General features: G+C 45.3%; 1 protein-coding gene across 1 annotated transcript in view; it reads right to left on the minus strand.

The window, feature by feature from the left end:
* Positions 1-9227: 9227 nt before the first annotated feature.
* PPM1J (protein phosphatase, Mg2+/Mn2+ dependent 1J) overlaps positions 9228-22830 on the minus strand; it is a 56334-nt gene continuing 42731 nt past the window's right edge. Inside the window, exons 8-10 of the mRNA XM_066600052.1 lie at positions 20491-20598; positions 13893-14044; positions 9228-9575 (exon numbers count right to left, since the gene is read on the minus strand). Of these exons, the coding sequence (XP_066456149.1) occupies positions 9434-9575; positions 13893-14044; positions 20491-20598 (402 nt within the window). The 3' untranslated portion in view covers positions 9228-9433. The remainder of the gene's footprint in view (positions 9576-13892; positions 14045-20490; positions 20599-22830) is intronic.

Below are 22830 nucleotides of genomic sequence, written 5' to 3' on the forward strand. Positions count from 1 at the left end.
TGGCCCAGATAACCATTTTAAACCCGCACAGTTCAAGCTTGTTTTGGTAATTTCACTGGAAATGGCAGTTCCCAGGAGACCAAGAAAACCTTGTTTAACCCCTTAAGGACCAGGTTGTTTTGTACCTTAAGGACCAGACACTTTTTAGGGATTTTACCCATGTGGCGGTTTTACTGCTCCATTTTTTTTCCTTTAGCTACCAAAATAATTTTTGCTGCATTTTTTTTCCCGTGACATATAGGACTATTTTTTAAAATATCTTTTCCCTTCGTCATCATGACAGCATACATCTGGAGGTTGCTCACCTGCTGACCTGATGGGACAGGAAAAGGCAGAGCATAAAAGAAACCTCCCCTCCACCAAACACCAGTGTTTTTCCTGTCCCTTCAGGACAGCAACGGCAGAGCTCCAGCGACGCTGTCCCATGCCGGAGGAGGACTTACCGGCGAAGCGGCGGCGTTTTTCTTCGGGCAGCCCTGGCAACCCCAGTGGGAAGGACCCCAGTTGGGCGCTTTCCGGGGACTGCGTGGGCCGGGGTCCAAGTACGGGCTGCCGGCACCACTGCGGCCGTCATTTCAGGCGGCGGCCGCCATCTCCGGCTCCAGCGATGCTGTCCCATGCCGGAGGTTCCAGGGGCCTGGGTCCAAGTACGGGCTTTCCGGCACCACTGCGGCCGTCATTTCGGCGGCGGCCGCCATCTCTGGGTCCAGGGCCGAGCAGCAGCGTTCCTCAAGGGGGCGTGGCCTCAGCGGAGCTCCGGGAGTGACGCGGTGACGTCAGACGCTCCACAAGGGGGCGTGGCCTAGCGTGAAAGTGGGCGTGGCTTAGCGCGGCTGGCGCCGGATTCAAATTTTTAAAGCTCCTCCACACCAGGGAAGCAGCTGGTGTTTCTTCACGCCGGGAATCGATCCTAAGTACAGGAGTTGATCCCACAAGCAAGCGCAGGATGTCGGCCAGAGAGGACCCAGAGAATCTCCAAACTGTAAGTGGTCCAGTGGGCCAACCTACAGACACCTGCACTACATACACTTCCTTACTAACAGAGTTCTTCCTCGTCATTTCAGGACAGGGATACTCAAAAACCTAGGGAGGCTAGGAGAAGGAGTATAAAGTGTCCAGTGTGCTTGGCCAAACTCGACGACTCCTACACCAAAACATTATGTGCCGTTTGTTCTGCAAAAATTCTGCAGGAGGAAAAATCTTCCCTCATGTCCGAAATTCGGTCGGTCGTCCGGGAAGAAGTTCAGTCCTCCCTCTCGGACCTCCAACCTGGGCCCTCAGGGGTTACACGAAGGTCTGCTCCGGCTGTGTCAGAGTCCGACTCTGACATGGCGGAAGATTTGGAGTATGATAATCTTGGGGAAGTGTTGCAGGAGGAGAAAAAGTACCTTTTTTCCACCGCTGACATGGATCCAACTTTTAAAAGCTGTACGTAGAACCATGCAGGTGGAGGAAGATGTGCAGCAACCCCGCACAGCACAAAACGATATGTTTGCGGGATTGCTTCCACAACGGAAATCTTCGTTTCCCGTAAATGCCACACTTAAACAACTAATCCTGAACGAGTGGCGAGGTGGCGTTTCTGGACGAAATGCCGAAAGTAGATGCGGCTATCGCTATGGTGTCCAGGAAGTCTGGATTACCATTTGAAGATATGTCCCACTTAAAGGACTCCTTGGATAATAAAGTGGACATGACCATGCGCAAGGCCTGGTCCACGTCCAGCCTTATTATAAAATCCAATATCGCGGCCACTTCGGTGGCTCGCTCCATGGCGGTCTGGCAGAATCAGCTTGTGTCCCTAATCGACCAAAAAGCCTCCAGGGAAGAGTTGATCCCTCTGCTACAGATGGCAACGGGGTTTCTGGCGGATGCCTCTATGGAAACGGTCCGCTTCGGGGCTCGCACGGCAGCCCTATCCAACACCCCAGAAGGGCAGTCTGGGTAAAGGAGTGGTCGGGGGACTTAACATCCAAAAATAAGCTGTGTGCCCTACCCTTTCGGGGTGCACGCATTTTTTGACCGGACCTGGATCGCCTGCTGGAAAAAGCAGCTGACAAGAACCAGGGACTGCCAGCCATCAGACCACCCAAAAGACCCTTCACTCCTCGTCCCTCGTCTACATACGCTGGGAAAGGGAAGACCGGAAGATGGTCTTATCCGAAGGGTGGAAGGGGTAAGACTCTTATTATCGTCCCTCAGCCGCATCTTCGTGCCCGGTGGGCGGTAGACTGGCTCGTTTTGCCACTAGTTGGCGTAATATAACGACTTGCGAGTGGGTGCTACACCTGGTGGCGGAGGGGTACAAGATCAAACTAGAATCTCGCCCCCCTGACAGATTTATTGTAACCCCAATCCAGTCTCCAGCCCTAGAGCAGGCTCTGTTGAGAGGTGTACAGAACCTGCTGGATCTCGGCGCGGTTATCCCCGTCCCCAAAAAGGAACAGGGGAAGGGATTTTATTCCCCCCTTTTTCTGGTTCCCAAGCCAGATGGCTCCCACCGCACAATAATTAACCTCAAAGAATTGAATAAATTCATTGAGTATAGAAAATTTAAAATGGAGACTATCAGAACTGCAACTCCCCTAATTGCCAGGGATAATGTAATGGCTACAATTGACCTAAAGGATGCTTACTTTCACATCCCTATTTACACCAACGCACAAAAGTTCCTGAGGTTTGCGCTGAGAATGGAAGGGGAAATCTGTCACTTTCAGTTTATTTGCCTCCCATTTGGAATTTCCTCCGCGCCGCGAATTTTTTCCAAGGTGGTGATAGAAATGGATGCCTTTTTGCGCAATCGTGGGATTATTATCGTCCCCTACTTGGACGACTTCCTGTTGGTGGCAGATTCCCCGACTATTCTGAGGTCACACTTGGGTTCCACACTTCAACTGTTTAAGGACCTGGGTTGGATTATTAATGATCTAAAATCCAACATGGAACCAGAAACCGGGAAAAAATTCCTGGGAGTCATTCTGGATTCCAGTCTTCAAAATTCATCCCTTCCTCCTCTAAGGAAACAGCATATTTTAGAGGAATGCTCCACTCTCTATAAAAAATCTAGAGTAACAGTAAGAGACGCAATGCGGATCCTGGGGCTAATGACTTCGTGTATTGGCGTGGTTCCCTGGGCTCAGTTCCATAGTCGCGGTCTCCAGTCACTAATCCTTCAGGATTGGGACAAGTTACAGTCCTCACTCGACCAGACAATCGAGAGATCTGGTTCGTCTAATTTTAGAGAACTTAATGCGGTGTGGAAATCCCTACATAGCCTGCAATCGCTATTAGGGATGAAGCATGTGAGGATCTTTTCAGATAATATGATGACAGTGTCACTCATTCGCCACCAGGGTACCACCAGGAATCCTCTACTGCAGCAGTTGGCGGGAAGGATCCTTCAGTGGGCGGAACTCACAACCAACTCACTGTCGGCCTTTCACATAAAAGGAGCCGAGAATTCAGCCGCAGACTTTCTAAGCAGGAAGAAAGTGGACCCAGGAGAGTGGGAACTCCATCCCGAGGTGTTCAGCCTGCTCGTGACGAAATGGGGGGTACCGGAAATAGACCTATTTGTGTCAAGCGCAAATACCAAGTGCCGGCTTTTCTTTTCCCGAGGCGCGGAAAAACAGGCCTTGGGCACGAACGCTCTCCCTCACCCCTGGGTTTGGGACTTGGCGTACGCTTTTCCCCCTTTACCATTAATTCCGCTTCTACTAAGGAAATTACTGCGGTCAAGCATGTCAGTAATTCTGGTAGCACCTTATTGGCCCAAAAGACCTTGGTTTCCTCTCCTGAGATCTCTGTCAGTAGGAGAGCCTTTCCACCTTCCACCAAGACCCGACCTATTGCTGCAGGGCCCTCTTCTTTACCCGGAGGTTCACAAGTTCAGGCCTACGGCCTGGATCTTGAACGGGTAAAATTCTTGGGGAAGGGTCTTTCTCCTAACGTAATTTCCACTATCAGTGAGAGCCTTAAACCCTCAACAAAAAAGGATCTATTCCAAAGTCTGGGAAAATTCTCAGAGTGGATAGGCCAGGACATCCAGCAGTTAGATCAGCCAGACATCCGTAAAATCCTAGATTTTCTCCAGGCGGGCCTGGATAAAGGGTTGAGTCCGAATTCCCTCAAAGTCCAAGTTGCGGCTTTGGGGGCATTTTTTGATCTCGCGCTTGCGGAGCACAGGTGGATTAGGAGATTTCTTAGAGGGGCAAGTAGATTGCATCCATTTACAAGGCTTACGGCACCCCCCTGGGATCTGACCATAGTCCTTCAGGCCTTCTGCGATCTCCCTTTTTGAACCTATTAGAGATCTATCCATCGCCTTGCTGACGTATAAGGTAGCCCTCCTTGTGGCAGTCACGTCGGCCAGACGCGTGGGTGAAATCCAGGCCCTCTCACGAAGGGCCCCATATATGACTATTCACCCAGACAAAATAGTATTTTCTTTAGACCCGTCCTTTCAGCCTAAAGTCTTGTCAGATTTCCACAGAGGCCAGCCAATAGTTATTCCAGCCTTCTGCCAAAATTTCAAAAACGAAAAGGAGCAGAAGCTCCATAATCTAGATGTCAAAAGAGCTATACTAGCGTACCTTGAGGCAACGGAAAGTTTCAGAAAGACCGATAAACTTTTCGTTCAAATTCAGGGGCAGGCCAAAGGAAGGACCGCTTTTTAAAGATGCGATCGCCCGGTGGCTCAGGAGAGCGGTCCAGGAAGCTTACAAGGCCAAGGGCATCCCTCCTCCAGAAGGATTGAAGGCCCACTCGACGAGAGCGGTGGCATCTTCTTGGGCAGAAAGAGCGCACGCGTCAATCGAGCAGATTTGTAACACAGCCACGGGGACTTCTGGCCATAATTTTATTAAACATTACAGGCTGGACTTTAAATGTAGTCAGGACGCAACCTTCGGTAGGAAGGTGCTCCAAGCGGTAATCCCTCCCTAAAAAAGCCCATGCCAGTTATTTGGTATTCCTCCAGATGTATGCTGTCATGATGACGAAGGGAAAACGGGAATTTTTCTTACCGATAATTCCCTTTCTTGAAGGCATCATGACAGCATACGGGCTTTTCCCCCCCCTACCGACATGGTTACCCTTATTTTGTCCAACACATGAGGTAATGTGTATGCTTATGTTTCTTTGTCTGAGGTGTGTGATGTCAATAAAAACACACCTTCTGCTTAAGTATTCTGTCACTGTGGTTATTTGGAACACAATGGTGTTTGGTGGAGGGGAGGTTTCTTTTATGCTCTGCCTTTTCCTGTCCCATCAGGTCAGCAGGTGAGCAACCTCCAGATGTATGCTGTCATGATGCCTTCAAGAAAGGGAATTATCGGTAAGAAAAATTCCCGTTTTTCACTGACTTTTTTTTTTCCAGTTTTTTTGTTTTATTGGGGGTAAAATGCTAAAAAAAGTTTTTTTTTTAACATTTATAGTTTTAAAAATTTTTTTATATTTCCACTAAAATAAAGTATGGAAATGGGTTCCTCTATTTATTTCGAACGTTTTGATATATAGTATGTATGCTTTTGGTTTACAGGGCGCATACGGCGACAGTTTTTGTTGGCGTCTGCTTTGTCTTATTCTCTTGCTTATGTATGTATTGTTGTTTTATTCTGTTGTTTTATTTTACTGATGTATGTAATTGTGTTTTTTTATCTGTGTCCCCCATGACGTCATATAAGACCTCTGGGGAACGTTCACTTTTTTTTTAAACTTTATTTGACACTTTCCCACTATAGCTAGGGCGTCCATAGGAGCCCTAGTTATAGGGAAAAGCAACCCCTGTGGTGACATTAGTTACCTGCAGAGCTGCCAGGGTCTAAGTCTGACCCTCCAGCTCTGCATAGCAGGGAATCCCGGGAGGTCACATGACCCCCCCCCCCCCGAGGCTCCCGTAGTGAAAGTACTTCTTGCTTTCACTTGTATATCGGGGAAGCAGAAGGCAGGAAGGGTTAAAAACCCCTCCTGCCTTCTGCTTCGGGTTATCAGCTGTCACTAACAGCTGATAACCTGTTCCTGCCTCTGACTGATTGCAGAGCAGGAGACTTAGAGCACCGCCGTATTTTTTACTATCGGCGGTCCTCTAAGCCCAGGACCAGCCGCCGTATATACAGTGGCTGGTCCTAAATGGGTTATATAACGGCCTACCTGATTATTGTTCATGGTCATGTATATCCCTTTATGGCCATTATCTACAGTACAGCTTAATAAGCCATTACATAGCATGACAGTACAGTTGTTAGATCTGAAACCGATGCAGGGCCATTGGAATGGGAAATAGGAGTGTACAGCTGACAGAATGACCAGCACCTTATAGAATCCATACAAAGGCTTAAGAATTTGAGGCAAAGTGAGTCGTACCAACAACGGGTAAGGTCTACCTAATGAAATAATGATGGATGCAGTTCACAATGGTTTCACAACTTTAACACAAGTTCAGATGAGCGTGCTTTTATTGCATAAAGACTGGTTCCTAACTGCTCTAAAAAGCATTTGGGTGAAATTACCCATTCAAACAGTGGAGAGCTGCATGGTGCCTGTTATCCAGCTCCCAAAGGAGTCTATGGAAAGCATGCACCAAAGATAGGTCAGGTCCGATCTTTTCACGGACCTTCGATGCGAGCATTGCCGTCCCATGTCCTATCTTTTTAGGTGCGGGTATTTTGCGTATCTAAAATTCCTTCATGTTAACACTTCTATAGGAAATTATTGGTTCTAATGGAAGCGCTTTCTTTGCGCGTGTCTAATGCGCTAAAAGCACGCTCGTCTGAACGAGGGTGAAGAGATAGGCGGACTGGAGATGTGTGGACTTTGGAACAATGCATTAAGGCTTTTTTTTCCCTAGTAGAGGGTACTTTCGCGAAAATATTTCTGGAGGTCTCTGTGGATTGCAGCCTCCTGTCTCTTGCTTATAAGGCACCATCTTGATGGTCAAATTTTTTTGGTTTCACTTTCACATCTATCCCATGGTGCAGCAGCACAACATTAGCTACACGTACCATTTCTCTCTGCTAATGGTACATGTGAATTATCAGTACCTTCTATATTAATTAATTAATCTAAAGTCTAGAGTTAGGAGGATGAGCTGTTTTCTCCTCTACTACAACTGTAGGACAGGAGCTGTGTAATCATCTTCCGTAACTGTGGTGGAAGTGTCCATGTTAACCTCTAGGCAGTTTCTGTACTTGGGTTCATGTAACCGCATAACAGACTAAGAAACTGACTAGTAACACAGAAACTGAAGTAAATCTGTACTGGTCAGAACTGAAATCACATGACCATCTAAGGGGAAAGAGGCAGGGGGGGGGGGGGTGTAGCTACAAAATGAATAAGCCGTCCTTTAAAATGGAGAGGTTTAAAATAAATAAAGCTATATAAAATTTATATTGGATATGTCCTTTAACGCTATAGGACATACAGTTATGCTGTGCAGCTTTGTGGTATGTATGAATGCAGATCATGGGGTGATCTCGTTCCATACATCACTGCTGCTGGCTGTTCCTTACAGCCAGCACCCGCCTGCAACAGCTTCGATAAGCCGCGTGGCTCATCGGAGCTGTTAACCCTTTAAATGCTGCAGTCAATTCTGACAGCGGCATTTACACCCCCAACCAATGTTGCAGGATCTCGTACGGCCCCCCGTGATGGGATTGTGAGTTACCGTGCGGGTGTCATGGCAGCTGGGGGCCTTCTAAAAGGACACAGGGCTGTCATAGCAGAATGCCTATCAAGCCGTGCCTGTGACGTGGCTTGATAGACTGCCTATCAGATCATGGTATAATGTAATGCTATAGCATTACATCATACTGCAGTCATATTTTTAATATTTTTGCCATATTTAAAATCTAAAAAAAAAACATGGTATCGCTGCGTCTGTAAAAGTCCAATCTATCAAAATAAAGCATTACTTACTCCCCATGGTGGACGTAATCAAAAAAACAAAACACCAGAATTGTTTTTGGTTTTTTTTGGTCACCATGTCTCCAAGAAAAAAAATGTAATAAAAAGTGATCAAAAAGTCATGTGTTCTCCAAAATGGTACCAACGGAAACTACAGGACGTCCAACAAAAAAACGAGCCCTCGCACAACAAGGTAAAAAAAAAAGGTATGACTGTTAGAAGATGGCGGCAGGAAATAATTAAAAAAATGTCTTTGAAAAAAAAATAAAAGTAGAACAGCAAAAAAAAAAAACTATATAAGTTTGGTATCATAGTAATCAATTGTACTGACCCATTAAATAAACTTATCATATTATTTTTGTTGCAGTGTGTAGTAGAAACAAGACGCTCCCAAAGATGGCAGAATTTCATTTTTTCCATTTCATACCACTTAGAATTTTTAAGATGTTTTTCACTACATTATATGGTACACTAAATAGCACCATTGAGAAATACAACTCTTTTTGCAAAAAACAAGCCCTCAGACATCTAAGTCAATGAATAAATAAGACTTAGGATTCTTTAAAAGGGGGTAGGAAAAAATGAAAATGTGAAAAAAAAAAAGGGTTCCGCGTACTTAAGGGCTCATTCAATTTCAATCCATGTGTGCACGTTATATACATTTTTGCTGTGTGTACTTTTTTAAGTCTGTGACTTTAAGCGTTGTTTTTAAACTCATTGTACAGCGTTGTAATGGGGTGCGGTAAAAAGCACTTAAATGCTCAAAATAAAGCAGACAGCTCTCGAAAATCATGGCGTTCCAGTGCTAGACAGCAAAGCCCCAATCAAATCAATGGAGGCGTTGTATAAAGTTTACCGCGGCATTTCTCTGTGAGAATGGCCTGATATCGCACCCGCCATGTCCTCACGGATGGGAGGTGTTTTACTGTTAAAACCGTCTTGCATCACTTCAAGGAAGTAGCGATCCTTTATGGTGGCGAATCGTGGAGTGTTTTCAATGGGTAAACATGGCATCAGACTCGCGTACACCTCACACGCTGTGCGATGCTGTGCCAGCCCATTTAAAACAATAAGCAAGGCGATGCTAGCTGTTCCAAGGCAACGCCCACAGATAGGACATGCTGCAATTTTTTTTCCCCATGCGGTGATGCAGGAAAAGAAAAGAAAAAAATTTGCTTATTAATTTTTTTTTCTCCCCCTCTCCCCCCACATAAATTGTTGGTTCTTGGCGCACATGATATTGTGAGAGTCCACGGGCCGCTGACATCTGCAGTGAGAGGTGAACCTCAGCCTAACCATGCTCCTCACTGTAATAATTAGAATGGTTTGGGGGATTTAATGTCTTTATTAAAGACCGGCTTTAAGCGTCGTCATACCTGTAACATACATTTAAATAAAAATATTCCTGCTTCAAAACAGTCTTTGAGGAAAGTGTCTCAAGTTAAAGTGCTTAGCGCTTGCTGTGCCTCCTGCTGTTGAGGTAATATACCAAGTTTGTGCTCTAGAACCGGATCTAGCATATGTTTCTTCTTCACCTGCCATGTCCGGCCAGTGGAATAACAAACACAGATATATCATCTAGCGAGGCCAGCTTTCCAGTGGGTAGCCTCCAGCTGCTCTCCTTCCGCACCCCTCTGGTACGAAGAACGAGCTCCTGAGCAGCAAGGTTATACCTGGAACAAAGTATACATGGAAACATACTATTAAATCATAGTTTGTTTGTTTTTCATTTTTAGTATTCTTTATACTGCACCCAGACAACATGTAGCAAATTACATTAGCAGCCACTAGGTGGTGCTGTGAGGCAACTGCAAAGAAGGAATTCAAAACGCCAATGCAGGCAATACTCAAACCAACCAAATGTGATGGGGACATTTCCTCTTCCAGCATCACAGGTTCTACTAGATGTTCTTTACTGATGGAATGGACGAATATAGTAATGGAGCACATTTAATAAGTGACTACCGGTGATTCTTACTATTTTGGTGGCATCCTATCTGTATTGTCTATAGCCTGTAATAAGCTCCCCATGGAAATCCACCGGCAGCCTAAGGGCCACATGGTTTAGCTGAGTACTGCTGCAACTTCATTCTAGTAATCGGGGAGGGTGCATTCACATGGCTGCAAATTTTGTGCATTGCGAGACATACAAGAATACAACCCATTATTTGCAATAGATGTATTTACACAGGTGAGTCAGAAAGATTGCAGCATGTTCCATTTTCATGATGCGGTTATTAAGCACAGGAGGAGTTAATAATGGGTCACCTAAAGGTCCCAGCCCAACAGCGGTTATATTTTTGGAACCACCAGTGTACCACAGACACAATGCATTAACTCCCGCTGCTGTGTGACCCCCACAACCCACAAAATCGCATATCTGCAAAGCTAATCATCAGTGACATCAGGTTTGGGATCCATGTGTAGGTAAAGTCATGATATGCAACATAGTGCTGGTACTGTTGTACCTTGACGCCCCCGGAAGCTAGGGGCTGAGAGGGGCCGCATATTAGCACTAACTGCTTAGGTTAAGCAGCGCTGCTGAATAGAGCCACCTGATTGGCTCTTCGGCACCACGTGACTACACAGCGTGCACGCGGATTGCCTTCAGCAGCCGTGCACTACACACTACACTTAAAGGGGTTGTCCCGCGGCAGCAAGTGGGTCTATACACTTCTGTATGGCCATATTAATGCACTTTGTAATGTACATTGTGCATTAATTATGAGCCATACAGAAGTTATAAAAAGTTTTTTACTTACCTGCTCCGTTGCTGGCGTCCTCGTCTCCATGGTGCCGACTAATTTTCGCCCTCCGATGGCCAAATTAGCCGCGCTTGCGCAGTCCTGGTCTTCTGCTCTCTTCAATGGAGCCGCTCGTGCAGAATGCAGGCTCCGTGTAGCTCCGCCCCGTCACGTGCCGATTCCAGCCAATCAGGAGGCTGGAATCGGCAATGGACCGCACAGAAGAGCTGCGGTCCACGGAGGAAGAGGATTCCGGCGGCCATCTTCACAGGTAAGTATAGAAGTCACCGGAGCGCGGGGATTAAGGTAAGCGCTCCGGTAAGCTTTCTGTACGTCCCTGCATCGGGGTTGTCTCGCGTCGAACGGGGGGGGGGGGTTGAAAAAAAAAAAAACCCGTTTCGGCGCGGGACAACCCCTTTAAGCAACACGGGGTTAGGTTTAGGGTTAATTTGAGGGTTTAGGTTTAGCTAACCCTAACCCTAACCCCGTGTTGCTTAAGTGTAGTGTATAGTGCACGTCTGCTTAACTGTAGTGTGTAGTGCACGGCTGCTGAAGGCAATGCGCGTGCACGCTGTGTAGTCACGTGGTGCCGAAGAGCCAATCAGGTGGCTCTAATCAGCAGCGCTGCTTAACCTAAGCAGTTAGTGCTAATATGCTCCTTGGTGGAGTGAACGCCCCTCCACCTCCCCCCACCCCCCCTGTCCGGCCCCTAGCTTCTGATTGGCTATTAGTACGGCAGAGAGGACATTGACAGCGGGGCCAGTTTGTTTTCCCCGATGCCGAACAACTCATACCTCCCCTCCCCGCCGTTGTACTGCCACTGCCATCTCCACTCCTGTCCAGGCTTTGGGCTTTAGCCGCTGCAGGCTGGACCACCTCCACTGGTGTTCCCCCTGGTCGCCCGCTGCCGGCGGGGGGAAGCCCTGTACATTTGGTCCACGCTCCTCTCCCTGCAGCACTGTCATCTGTTGTTGCATTCCCCCTGCGGGCACTCCAGGCTTCTATGGTGTCACTGGGGGTCCCCGATCCTCTCTCCCCCACGGCCGGATTGTAATCTCTCCTAATGCTCCATGCTCATCTCCCCGGCGCACAGCCACGTGCGCGCTTCTTAGCTCTGCAGCCTGGGCTACAACTGTGGCATGACATGATAGTAGGCTGCCGCCTTGGCGGGGTCACTCACAACAGCCGCCGATGGCATGACATGATGGTAGGCTGCCGCCTTGGCGGGGTCACTCACAACAGCCGCCGATGGCACGACATGATGGTAGGCTGCCGCCTCGGCGGAGTCACTCACAGCAGCCACCAGAGACAAGTACAGCACACAGCCAGCAGCAGAGGCACACAGCCGGAGGGCTGAGTGCAGCCAATCAGGAAGTGGGGATGTCACCTGGCTGTCAAGCAGCCTAAGACTTGCTGGCACCCACCACTTTTGGTGGCGACATAATACAACAGTACCCATCATGCCATAGCTTACCTATTGAAGGGCCTACTAGGAAAATATGGCTGAAATGTTAAATTAGGTCTCTTTCTGGAAGATCTGTGCATAGGCTCAGCCAGCCCATTGATAATGTAAACTGGGGGGATGGCAGAGGTGTGACTCAGGGAGGCTTTAGAACTAAGGGGAATCCCCTCTTCAAATTGTCAGACTCAGGAGTGGCATCTAATGCCAGCCTGTCTCTTGCCGCGTGCACTCCTCACCCCAGGAGTATGTGAAACAACTTTATGGACTGGCATTTTCTATTATTTTATTCCTTTTTATCTTCATACTGTTGTGTGTATTGTCTGCTCCTTTCCCTTTTGTAAATATCTCTGTATATTTTTATCTAAGCACTGCTAATCCTTTTTAGAATAAAGCTTTAAATTTGCGGCGCGCTCGGCCATGTAGTATGTGATTTGGGCTCTATCTAGTGCAGGATTCAGGGAGCTGGAAATAAGTCAAGCCTGCGGTCTGCTCTGGATGCTGTACGTCACAGGTTGGTAACTGTTGGTTTTAGGATATTTGACCAGTGTCTAAACTGGTGCTTGTATGCGGTCGATTGATGGATAGGTATGTTTCACCTACCAGAAAACAGATCTGACATGTTTAAAAATGTGCATGCCTATAATGTGATTATATGGTGTAAACTTTCACAACAAAGTTGTCAAGAGGCAAAGGAAATTACCCACGTGCCTCAGCCATCTTAAAACGTAATTTTTAATATAAAAATAGAGTATTAAAAAATGTATATATATTTTATTTATTTAAAAGCAAAGATTCAAAGAGACTCAGCCGCCATGTTTTTGCAGCCCTCACATAGCACCATACACTAGTGCCTGTCACACTAATTACAATTATGTCTGCTGTGTAGATCTGTCTAGTAGTTGTAGACAAACTTGCATTTAATTAGTAGCAGCCAAACCCAGAACTAGTCCTACATATTCATGAGCTGCACACTAGCCACACCCACTCCACCCTACAGCCAATGATTGGCAGCTCTCTCCCTATGCACAGAAATAGGCAAACAGCAGTCTATCATTGGCTGGAGGGTGGGGTGGGTGTAGCTAGCCTGCAGCTCATCCAGGACTACTGTAAGTAGTCCTCTATGCATTCGCGGTTACTGATTAAAGGCACGTTTCTCCAAAATTACTGCACAGATCTACCCAGCAGACATCACTGTAATCAGTGTGACTGTCACTATCTTGTGCTCTATAGAAGAAAATTGTGACATAGTCTTTAAGGTGAGTGGCACACATGGATAATTTCTGTTGCTTTCTGTTGTGGGTCAACTTCTCTCAATGCTTATAGTGTGTGAGCGCCCCCCCCCCCCCCCAAAGACAACTCCATGATACGGAATAGAAAGGTTGCATTTTAGGAAGATTGCAACAGATATGGACAATGGGAATAAGGTTATAGCCTGTAGGCAGAAATAGCCCACTAAGATTTCCGATCAATCAAACCAGTACATTTATGTCCTGGAGCGTCAGGTATGTATGCAGAGATGCCGCGGAACGACGTCTCTGCATACAGCGCGGGCGTCAGCTGACACCCACGGGCAATAGCCGCAATCGGCCGTTCGGCCAGTCGTGGCTATTAACCCTTTAAATGCCGCTGTCAGTATAGCCTAATATTTTTCATAGTACACAAATGTTTTGAATATTGCCAAAGTGGCTTTTATATTAATGCTGTTGACTTAGACAAACACTTTTAAGATGAAATATTCAGCATTTTCTATGCTAGTACATGCCTACAATACTGCCTATACCTACCTATTTGGTTGGTCTGTGCCATGAGAAGCAAAGACTCTATGAATGATATCTGCCACTTCTCTGTCAGTGATGACATCCCAGAGCCCATCTGTGCCCATTACCATGACATCATCAGCATTATGATCCCATGCAGCCAAGTCATAAACCTTCACCTGCAAAAATGTAAATGTCCTTCATACAAGAAATGCTTAAGCAAAAGAGCAAATAGGCATAACGAGTAAAACTTTTAAACCTGCCATGTTTTATTTGTGAGGTGCAGGGAGAACAGTTGACAACATATAATAGAGATTAGATGATGACTCATTCACTGTGCTTGGCTTCAAGTCACCCTCCAGTCCTGGACAAAGATTGCCGCACCCCTTCTCTGACTACTTGATGTACATTGTACATTAGTATACATTGGTAGACTAAAGGCACTTTTACGCGCAAAGATGATCTTTCAAACGACTGAAAGATTTAGCAAGCTATTTGCATAAAAAGTGTTAAGGCCATTAACACTTTATCATTTTCATTTGCATGTAAAAGTACCTACATGAGTTGTTTGCAGAGCCCAGAATGTGTTTAAACACATGTGTAAACAGCTGCGGTCACATTCCATTGTTCTCCTCGGGTCCAGAGTAAACCTGCCATGGGGAGATCATCATGCAGTCTATTGAAAGATGAGTGAAATACATTCAAATAGAATGTGTTTGCTCAGTCCTTCAGCGGCTGATTGATGGACTTTAACTGAAATAAAATCCATCATTCAAACGAAAAGTGCCTGATGCCTGTGTTTACATGTAATGCTTATCACTCATTTTTGGCATTTTGAACAGTTTTTTTTGCGATAATTGTTGCATGTAAAAGAGCCTTAAGACATTATACATCACTCTGGCTGACTAATGCTTCTCACATTGGCAGCACTGGCTAATCACAGCCAAGGATGAGGTTTTGGTGTTGATGTGGTGCTTTTTTCTTCTCGAAACATAGCATTGTGCTAAAAAGTTCCACTTCTGTCTTATCTGTCCGTAGAACGTTTTCCTAGAAGCACTGTGGAACATCTAGGTTATCTCAGGCAATCTTGAGACAGGCCACTGTCTTTTCCCCCCTTTTTTTGGATAGCAGCAGCTTCTTTTATGGTGCACTCCCATGAACACCAGTCTCATTCAGTGTTTTTTTTTTTTTTTTTTAATTTTGGCAGTTTGTAGAGTCTTTTTCCAGTACCCTTGGGCTCTCTCTCACCTCTTTCAGGATTTCTTATTGTGATTTTAACAGGATGCCTACTCACAGGGAGAGTCATTCTCCATTTGTAGATAATCTGTCTAAAAATGGATTCATATATACACAGGTCATTAGCAATGATTTTGTAGCTAGCAGCACGCATCTCGATAGCATGTCTTCTAAAAGTTGAGGTATGGCTTACATTAACAAGTCTTTTTGAAGTACAACATATTTTTTTTTCAGTAACCAGGCTTTACGTGCCTTTATTTAATGGGCAAAGTACTTCTGAAACCTATATTTTCAATCCCATCTCCATAATTGAAAATCATTTAGAAAATGTTCTCTTGCAGAAATCATTTACATATAGATTAATTGACTTTTTTCCTGCACTGTGGATGTTTGCTCAATAAAATCCATGAACAGTAGAACTCTGCGTTATTAGTTATTTTCCAAGTCTTACTTATAGACAAACACAATCAGGCCACATTTTATGCAGAAATCCTGGTATTTCTACAGTGCTAACTTTTTTCACAACTGTAGCTGGAAAGGGACCAAGGGTAGCAGTTGCACCCAGACCTGGTTCTCTACCACATAAGATGCCACTAGTCAAGCCCGCTTTATAATCGGCAGGTGTCAGCTATGTTAAACAAGTGTACTGTATATAGACACATTAGTAAAATACATCCACAATCATGTTTTCATTACAAATGGAAGGGTCAAGGCCTTAAGGACAGCTGAAAAGAACTAGAATGCTGTATGCAACACTGCACAGTACTGTGTCAAGAACGTAGTGTTTCATAAGTCTATTGTCTACACGGTATTGTATGCTGATTTATGTTAGCTGCTATCCATGTTATATTTGCAAGTGGATTTGCTAGAGTGCATGCCCAAACACAAGAGCTTTAGTTGGCCAAACAAATTGTATAAGCTCCCAGAATGTAAACATCAAACCGTCCTTTTAAATTTCCAAAAGCAGAAGTGCATCACATAACCATACTGAGGGTCGGTAGGGGTATCATCACTCCTTAACCCCTTAGTGACAGCCCTATTGCTTTTTTTACGCCCTGGTTTTGTGGGCTTTAATCCTCAGGGACGTAAAAACATGCATCCCCTGTGGGCTGAGGATGTGACAGCTCTCTGCTGTCAGTTCCTGGAGGTAGCCGACAACGTGGAGCTGTCATGGGGGCCCCTGGCAATGCGATCGGCGCTATCCAGTGGATAGTGCCGATCGCAATAAAGTAAATAAAAAGTGAAAAAATGTTAGTTTCAGCTCCTTTCACGGATCGCATCCATGAGGAGGGATGAAAGTACTCACACCTATCCTCCGCGATGTCCTGCGACGATCTGGTCGGAAAAGGACCTTTTGGATGTCTTCTGTGTATGCGCGCCAAAGAAAAAATGGCGACACATGCGCAGAAGTCTGGATCGTCACGGGACATTTGAAATCTTCCGCTTCCCGTCTTTTCTAAACAGAAGAGGAGCAGGAGTATTACACTATTTAAAGCAAATAAAAGTGAGTGTGTGAGCTGTAATCTAAGTGTGCTGTTTAACCCTTTCCAATCCAATTTTGGATTCAGGGTTTCCTAAGAGGCTTTCTCTTTTTACTGTTATACTACGGTGCCATATGCTGGCTAAAGCCAATGTGTGTGCGCCAGAGAGGCTCTGACAGTGGAGTAGCTGGCAATAGACAGTAAGAATACCTTGTCGGATGTCTTCTGACATTGGAGCTGTACAAACTTCAAATCGGAATGTAGGAAGACGTCAGACAGTGGATTGGAAAGGGTTAAGTGTCTGACTTGAGATTAGTTACTTTAGATTGAGGGAATATAGAGTAGTCACTTATATTTATTTACCGCCTATTTTAATTTTTACTTGCATATATTACTTTTATCTAATCCATCTATAAGTTTGGAAAGCCCAGATCCTGGACTAAATGCATAACTTGCAACACTGAGCTCCGTCCACAACTTGGAAAGGAGTTTGCTGTTTACTGAGCAGGCACTCGCTGGAGTAGATGGTAGTATGGGAGTGCAGGATGAGCTGGGTGACAGAAAGAGGGGTAGAGGGAAGATATCCAAGGAGGCTAATCCTAAACTGGCACACCCTAAAAAGTTTGCAAAGTTGGCATATAAGGGGAATGTCATTACAGGATCAGCACTGCTGCAGCATGGCATGTCCTCTCACTGCGAGGGCATGCCCTCTCTCTGCGAGAGCATGTCTGCTCCAGTAAGAAGGGAAATATGACAGCAGGGCAAGCTAGACAGGTCCTGGTAGTGGAGGACAGGCAGAAAAATCTCTCGCAGAGACCGGAATCATCAAATTGTGTGTTCTATTACTGGCGTTCAAGTTCGATGCATCGGGGATCGGGTTGACAGATTCCTAGGAGGTGCTGGTGAGGACCCTTTGGTCATGGTACACATTAAATAGTGACTATAATATTATAAAATTTCCACTTGTCTTTCAAAAGGGAGTTTTATAGGGGAGCTACAAACATACAAAACTTTAGGAAGGCAATGTTCGTCCAGCTCAGAGATGTCCATAACCTTACTGACTGGGACAATGTCCTCAAAAATAAGAGTACAGGCAGTAAATGGGAAATTTTTAAAATCATCTTAAATACTAACTGTGAGAGGTCCATACCTTACAATAATAAAAAACTGTTAAGAATAGGAGAGAACCAATGTGGCTCAATAAATATGTAAAGGACAGAGGAAATACATGTCAGCATTACACACTAAATGGGAAACCCTGGTATGGAAAAGGATTTGGGGGTTTTACTTAACTGTAAGCTAAACTGGAGCAACCAGTGTCAGGCAGCTGCTGCCAAGGCAAGTAGGATCATGGGGTGCATCAAAAGAGGTCTAGGGGCACATGACAAGAACATTGTTCTTCCTCTTTACAAGTCACTGATGAAGCCACACATGGAATATTGTGGACAGTTTTGGGCACCAGTACTCAAGAAGGAGATATCAGAGCTTGAGCGGGTACAAAGGTAGGAAACTAAAGTAATAAATGGAATAGACGGACTACAATACTCAGGGAGGTCATAAAAATTAGGGTTATTTAGTTTTAGAAAAAAGACTGCTAAGGGGCAGCCTAATAACTATCTATGGATATATCAGGGGATGATACAGAAATCTCCCCTATCATCTATTTACACCTAGGACTGTAACAAGGAGGCACTCTAATAACTATGGATAATTATATCAGGGGACAACACAGACATCTTTCCCATCATCTGTTTATACCCAGGACTGTGAGTGTAACAGGATGGGGCCCTCTATGTCTAGCGGAAAGAAGGTTTCTACTCTGACACAGAAGGAGGTCTTTACTGTAAGAGCAGTGAGACTATGGCACTCTGCCTGAGGACGTGGTGATGGTGAATTCACTAAAAAGAGTACTCGAGGGTCCCGGACACCTTTCTTGAGAGTTACACTATTACATGTTATATCACTGATTACTTCAGAAGGGTCGGTGAACCGGGTATTATTCTGATTGCAGGTTAGAGTCGGGAAGGATTTTTTACCTTTAAATGAGGAAAATTGGCCCCTACCTAACAGGTTTTTTTTTTTGCTTTCCTCTGGATCAACACTGGGGGTAATAGGCTGAACTAGATGGACATATGTCTTTTTTAGCCGAACATACTATGTTAGCAGGACAGAACATGTGCGTCCTCTACTCTAGGGCACAAGTTACCCACAGCACACTGGATTTGTAGATGTGACCATTAATGTTACAAGGACAATAATTTACCTAACCTTATATTAAAAAGTGTATACTGTCATGTGGCAAACCAAAGAATGCAGCGGGTGTGAATACACAAATCGGTAAAAGCATTACTCATTAGGGAGTTAAGATTTGTTGATTCATGCCTTTTGTGGGTTTTTTTGCTGTGGTTTTGAGAGAATCATTCCACGCCCAGCACACGGCCCCATAACAGCAAAAAGAACAACAAATGTCTAAAAATGTGAAGAATAACAGAAAATCTGTGCCTATAGAAAGAGAAAGAAATGAAGCTGTATCTGTCATGAAAAAACGTAGTCTGACAACTAAAAATTTCACACGAGACGGATGACCTGCAGTACGACGTACTATAGATGGCCTGCAGTATGACGTACTATAGTAGGATAGGTTATACCGCAATCTCACAGGCAGTCTATCAAGCCACACTACAGGCATGACCTCAGAGGCAATCGCTGGGAGCCATGGCAACCGAACGGCACCCCTCAATCTCATTGCGGGGCAGCAGTTTGTTACCCCACAAAACTGATCGGGGTATTTAAATGCCACTGTCAGAACTGAAATCAGCATTTATAGGGTCAACAGCCACTAGAGATGAGTGAGTATACTCGCTAAGGGCAATTGCTCGATTGAGCATTGCCCTTAGCAAGTACCTGCCCACTCGGGAGCAAAGATTCGGCTGCCGGCGGGCGGGGAGCTGCGGGGGAGGGCGGGGAGGAACGGAGGGGAGATCTCTCTCCCCCTCCGCTCCCCCCTGCTGACTGCCGCAACTCACCTGTCACCCGGCAGCCGAACCTTCTCTGTCGAGCGGGGAGATACTTGCTAAGGACAATGCTCGATCGAGCAATTGTCCTTAGCGAGCATGCTCGCTCATCTCTTACAGCCACGATTAGCATTAACGCTGATCACGATTGTCGTTGGCAGGCATTACCTGTGAGAAACAGCCGGCACCCGCATTGTACGAGTATGGAGTGATCGCTCTCCATGCAAACCCTAAACGCACAGGATGTAATGGGGTTAATACAGATATGCACCAAAAATCTGCTAAATTACGCAATGTGTGAACATACTATTAGGGTGCGTTCACACGTCGCTGATTTGCTGAAGGTTTTGCCCGGATTTTTGGTGCAGATCTGCAGCAGATTTAACCCTTCAATTTACAAATGCGCAGCAAAGTCTGCAACGTGATATGCAAGTGTACAGAAGGTTCAGATGCACCCATCATTAATTGAACGGCTTGGTACTAAAACGTGAGCACCAACGAGTATCTGCTTGAAAGCATTATTCATATTTCATAATGAGATAATTGTAGCTTTTACCGGCTATTCTGTTATTACATTTCCAGCGATTCTGCTTCCTGAAACACTGGGAGTAAACATCTTTATGGGCAGAAATCAGAGCATTCGATTAATGACAACTCAAGAGCCCCCTAAAAGTTTGTGCATCGTTGGTCATCTTTTCTCCGATCGTTTGCTAGGAGCGCAGGCTGTTTAATAGCTGCATACTGAGTATCTAACAAAGCAGATTACAAAACTAGATTTTCCAGTATAGTGTCTAATCTCAGCAAATACAAGATTATGTGGCAATAGTGTGAGTAATAGCATAATAAGATCTACATTTCAGGTGGTGGTATAAAAGAGACATATGGTGCACATACCTCTGGGCTACACGATAAGAACGGCTTTATGTAGATGTCTGAATTATACACTTTAAGATCATGGTCTCCAAATCCCCGTGTCACTCCGATGGTGGCCATCACTCTAGCCTGATGGAATATAATAAGCAGTATAATAATAGTTAGCACAGATGCATAATAAAGCTCCACCAGCACTCCTACGTTGAGGCCTCGGTCACACGGGCGTTTTTTCGCGCGATTTGCGGATCGCATGACGGATGCGCATCCGCAAATCGCGTGACCGGGGCCGACGATTCGCCGAAAAGTCTGCAGCTAGCAGCGTTTTCAGCTAAATGGCCCAGAGCTGCCCGCTATCCTCTGCCACAGCTGTGGCAGAGGAGAACGATGTTCGCCCATTGAATTCAATGGAGCCGGCAATACAGCCGGCTCCATTGAAAGCAATGGGCTGCCGGCGAGCGCGGGATGAATTTTCGGGAAGGGCTTAAAAATATAAGCCCTTCCCTGAAAACCATCCTAAAATGTGTAAAAATAAGAAAGTATACTCACCTTTTTCCTGCAGCTGGAGCTCAGCCGCGTCCGGCCGGCAGTTCTCCTGAACTGCTCTGTGTAGTATTCAGCAGGCGGGGATTTAAAATCCCTGCCTGCTGAATGGGCTGCCTCGGATTGGTCACAGCCCTTACCAATCAGAGGCAGCTCTCACTCACCCATTCATGAAATCATGAATGGGTGAGTGGGTGCTGCCTCTGATTGGCTGAGCGCAGGGACCAATTAGAGGCAGCTCTTAGCTATTGAATGACAGCAGGCAAAAGGTGAGTATACTTTTTTTTTTTATTTTTACACATTTTAGGATGATTTTCAGGTAAGGGCTTATATATTTAACCCCTTCCCGACAATTCACCCCGTGCACGCCGGCAGCCCATTGTTTTCAATAGAGCCGGCTGTATTGCTGGCTCCATTGAATTCAATGGGCGAATATCGTTCTTCTCTGCCACAGCTGTGGCAGAGGAGATCGATCTTTAAGTATATGTTCTCAATGGGGTCGGCGCTGCTGCCGCCGGCCCCATTGAGCGCATATATAGAACACAACGATGCGCAGAACACAGATAGGTGCGTTCTGCGAATCGTTGTGTCCTATAATTTATCGCACATCCGCATAAAAAGCGGACATGTGACCTATCCCATTGGGATGCATTTGGTCTATAGATCTGCAGATCGCAAGCGCTGAGGCCGGATTCACATGGGTGTATTTGCACGCGTATAGAACCCATTTTTCCTGCATATTTTGGTTACACAAAAAAAAAATCTGCAGCATGCCAACTTTCTTTGCGCACCAAAAGTATCCATAGAAGTCAATAGGGGTGCACAAATGCGCGCACAATATGCTAGAAGATGCGTAGAACACTGTTTAGTTGCGCAGGAAAAGGAACACATCTGGAACTCATTAGACGGATTTCAATCGGTGCATATTTTTCTGCCTTGTTCAAAAGCACGTCTTGTGTGCAGAAAAAGTACAGTAAAATACGCCAATGTGCGCACAAAAAGATTGCTCGTTTTGTACTCACACACTATCTTGTGCAGCCAGTAGGTTTTGGTGAAAGGTATTTGAAGATCAGTGTTTCTCTTAGAACAGTCCCATAGATATAGGACTGTTATGGGGGGTCTAAACTAGGTGGATTTACTGTAGAATTTCTTTTCGAATCCTTCATATTGAAATTCTGCGGCATTTACCGCAGCAGCGAGTTGGTTGAGTTTTTAAAAATCTCGTCCACAAGCTGCAGAAATAATCCACACAAAACCTGTGCGGAAATTGATAAGCGGTGCGGAATTCAATTCCACAGCATGGCAACTTTATCACTATTTCTGCTGTGGAATTCACCTTTTCCCAATCCGTGGGCGAACTCTGTGGAGAAATAAGTGATAAAATCCGCACCAAGCGGTGCCGGTATAGAGGCCAGCTTCCCACTGCTGATAAGCTGCAGAATGCCCATGTGGACCCGGCCATGGGAGATAGGCATTTACACTTCACGCTAATCTTGTATCTGTGTTATGTACTGAATACATTTTGTATTTTCAAATTATTTTACATGACAGTAACCAGATTATTTTTTATGTCTTTTATAACCAATACGATGAAAGAATTGTCACAGACCTTGCTTGCAGTAACAGGTCATACTCTACATTGTCCATGCTTTGTGTCCTGTTGTGCAATGCAATATGCCATATAAACAATACTAGAAAAAGGCAAAAACAAGGTAAAGCTCGTCCTTCTTGTTTGTCATTTTAATAATATCATTTTATAATCTATGACTCTGGTCCATGTACAGTATATGCACCATTGTCACTATGAGAAGTCCGGGACCC

The sequence above is a fragment of the Eleutherodactylus coqui genome, chromosome 4 (genome assembly GCF_035609145.1).
Source record: "Eleutherodactylus coqui strain aEleCoq1 chromosome 4, aEleCoq1.hap1, whole genome shotgun sequence".
In the NCBI taxonomy this organism is placed as follows: Eukaryota; Metazoa; Chordata; class Amphibia; order Anura; family Eleutherodactylidae; genus Eleutherodactylus; species Eleutherodactylus coqui.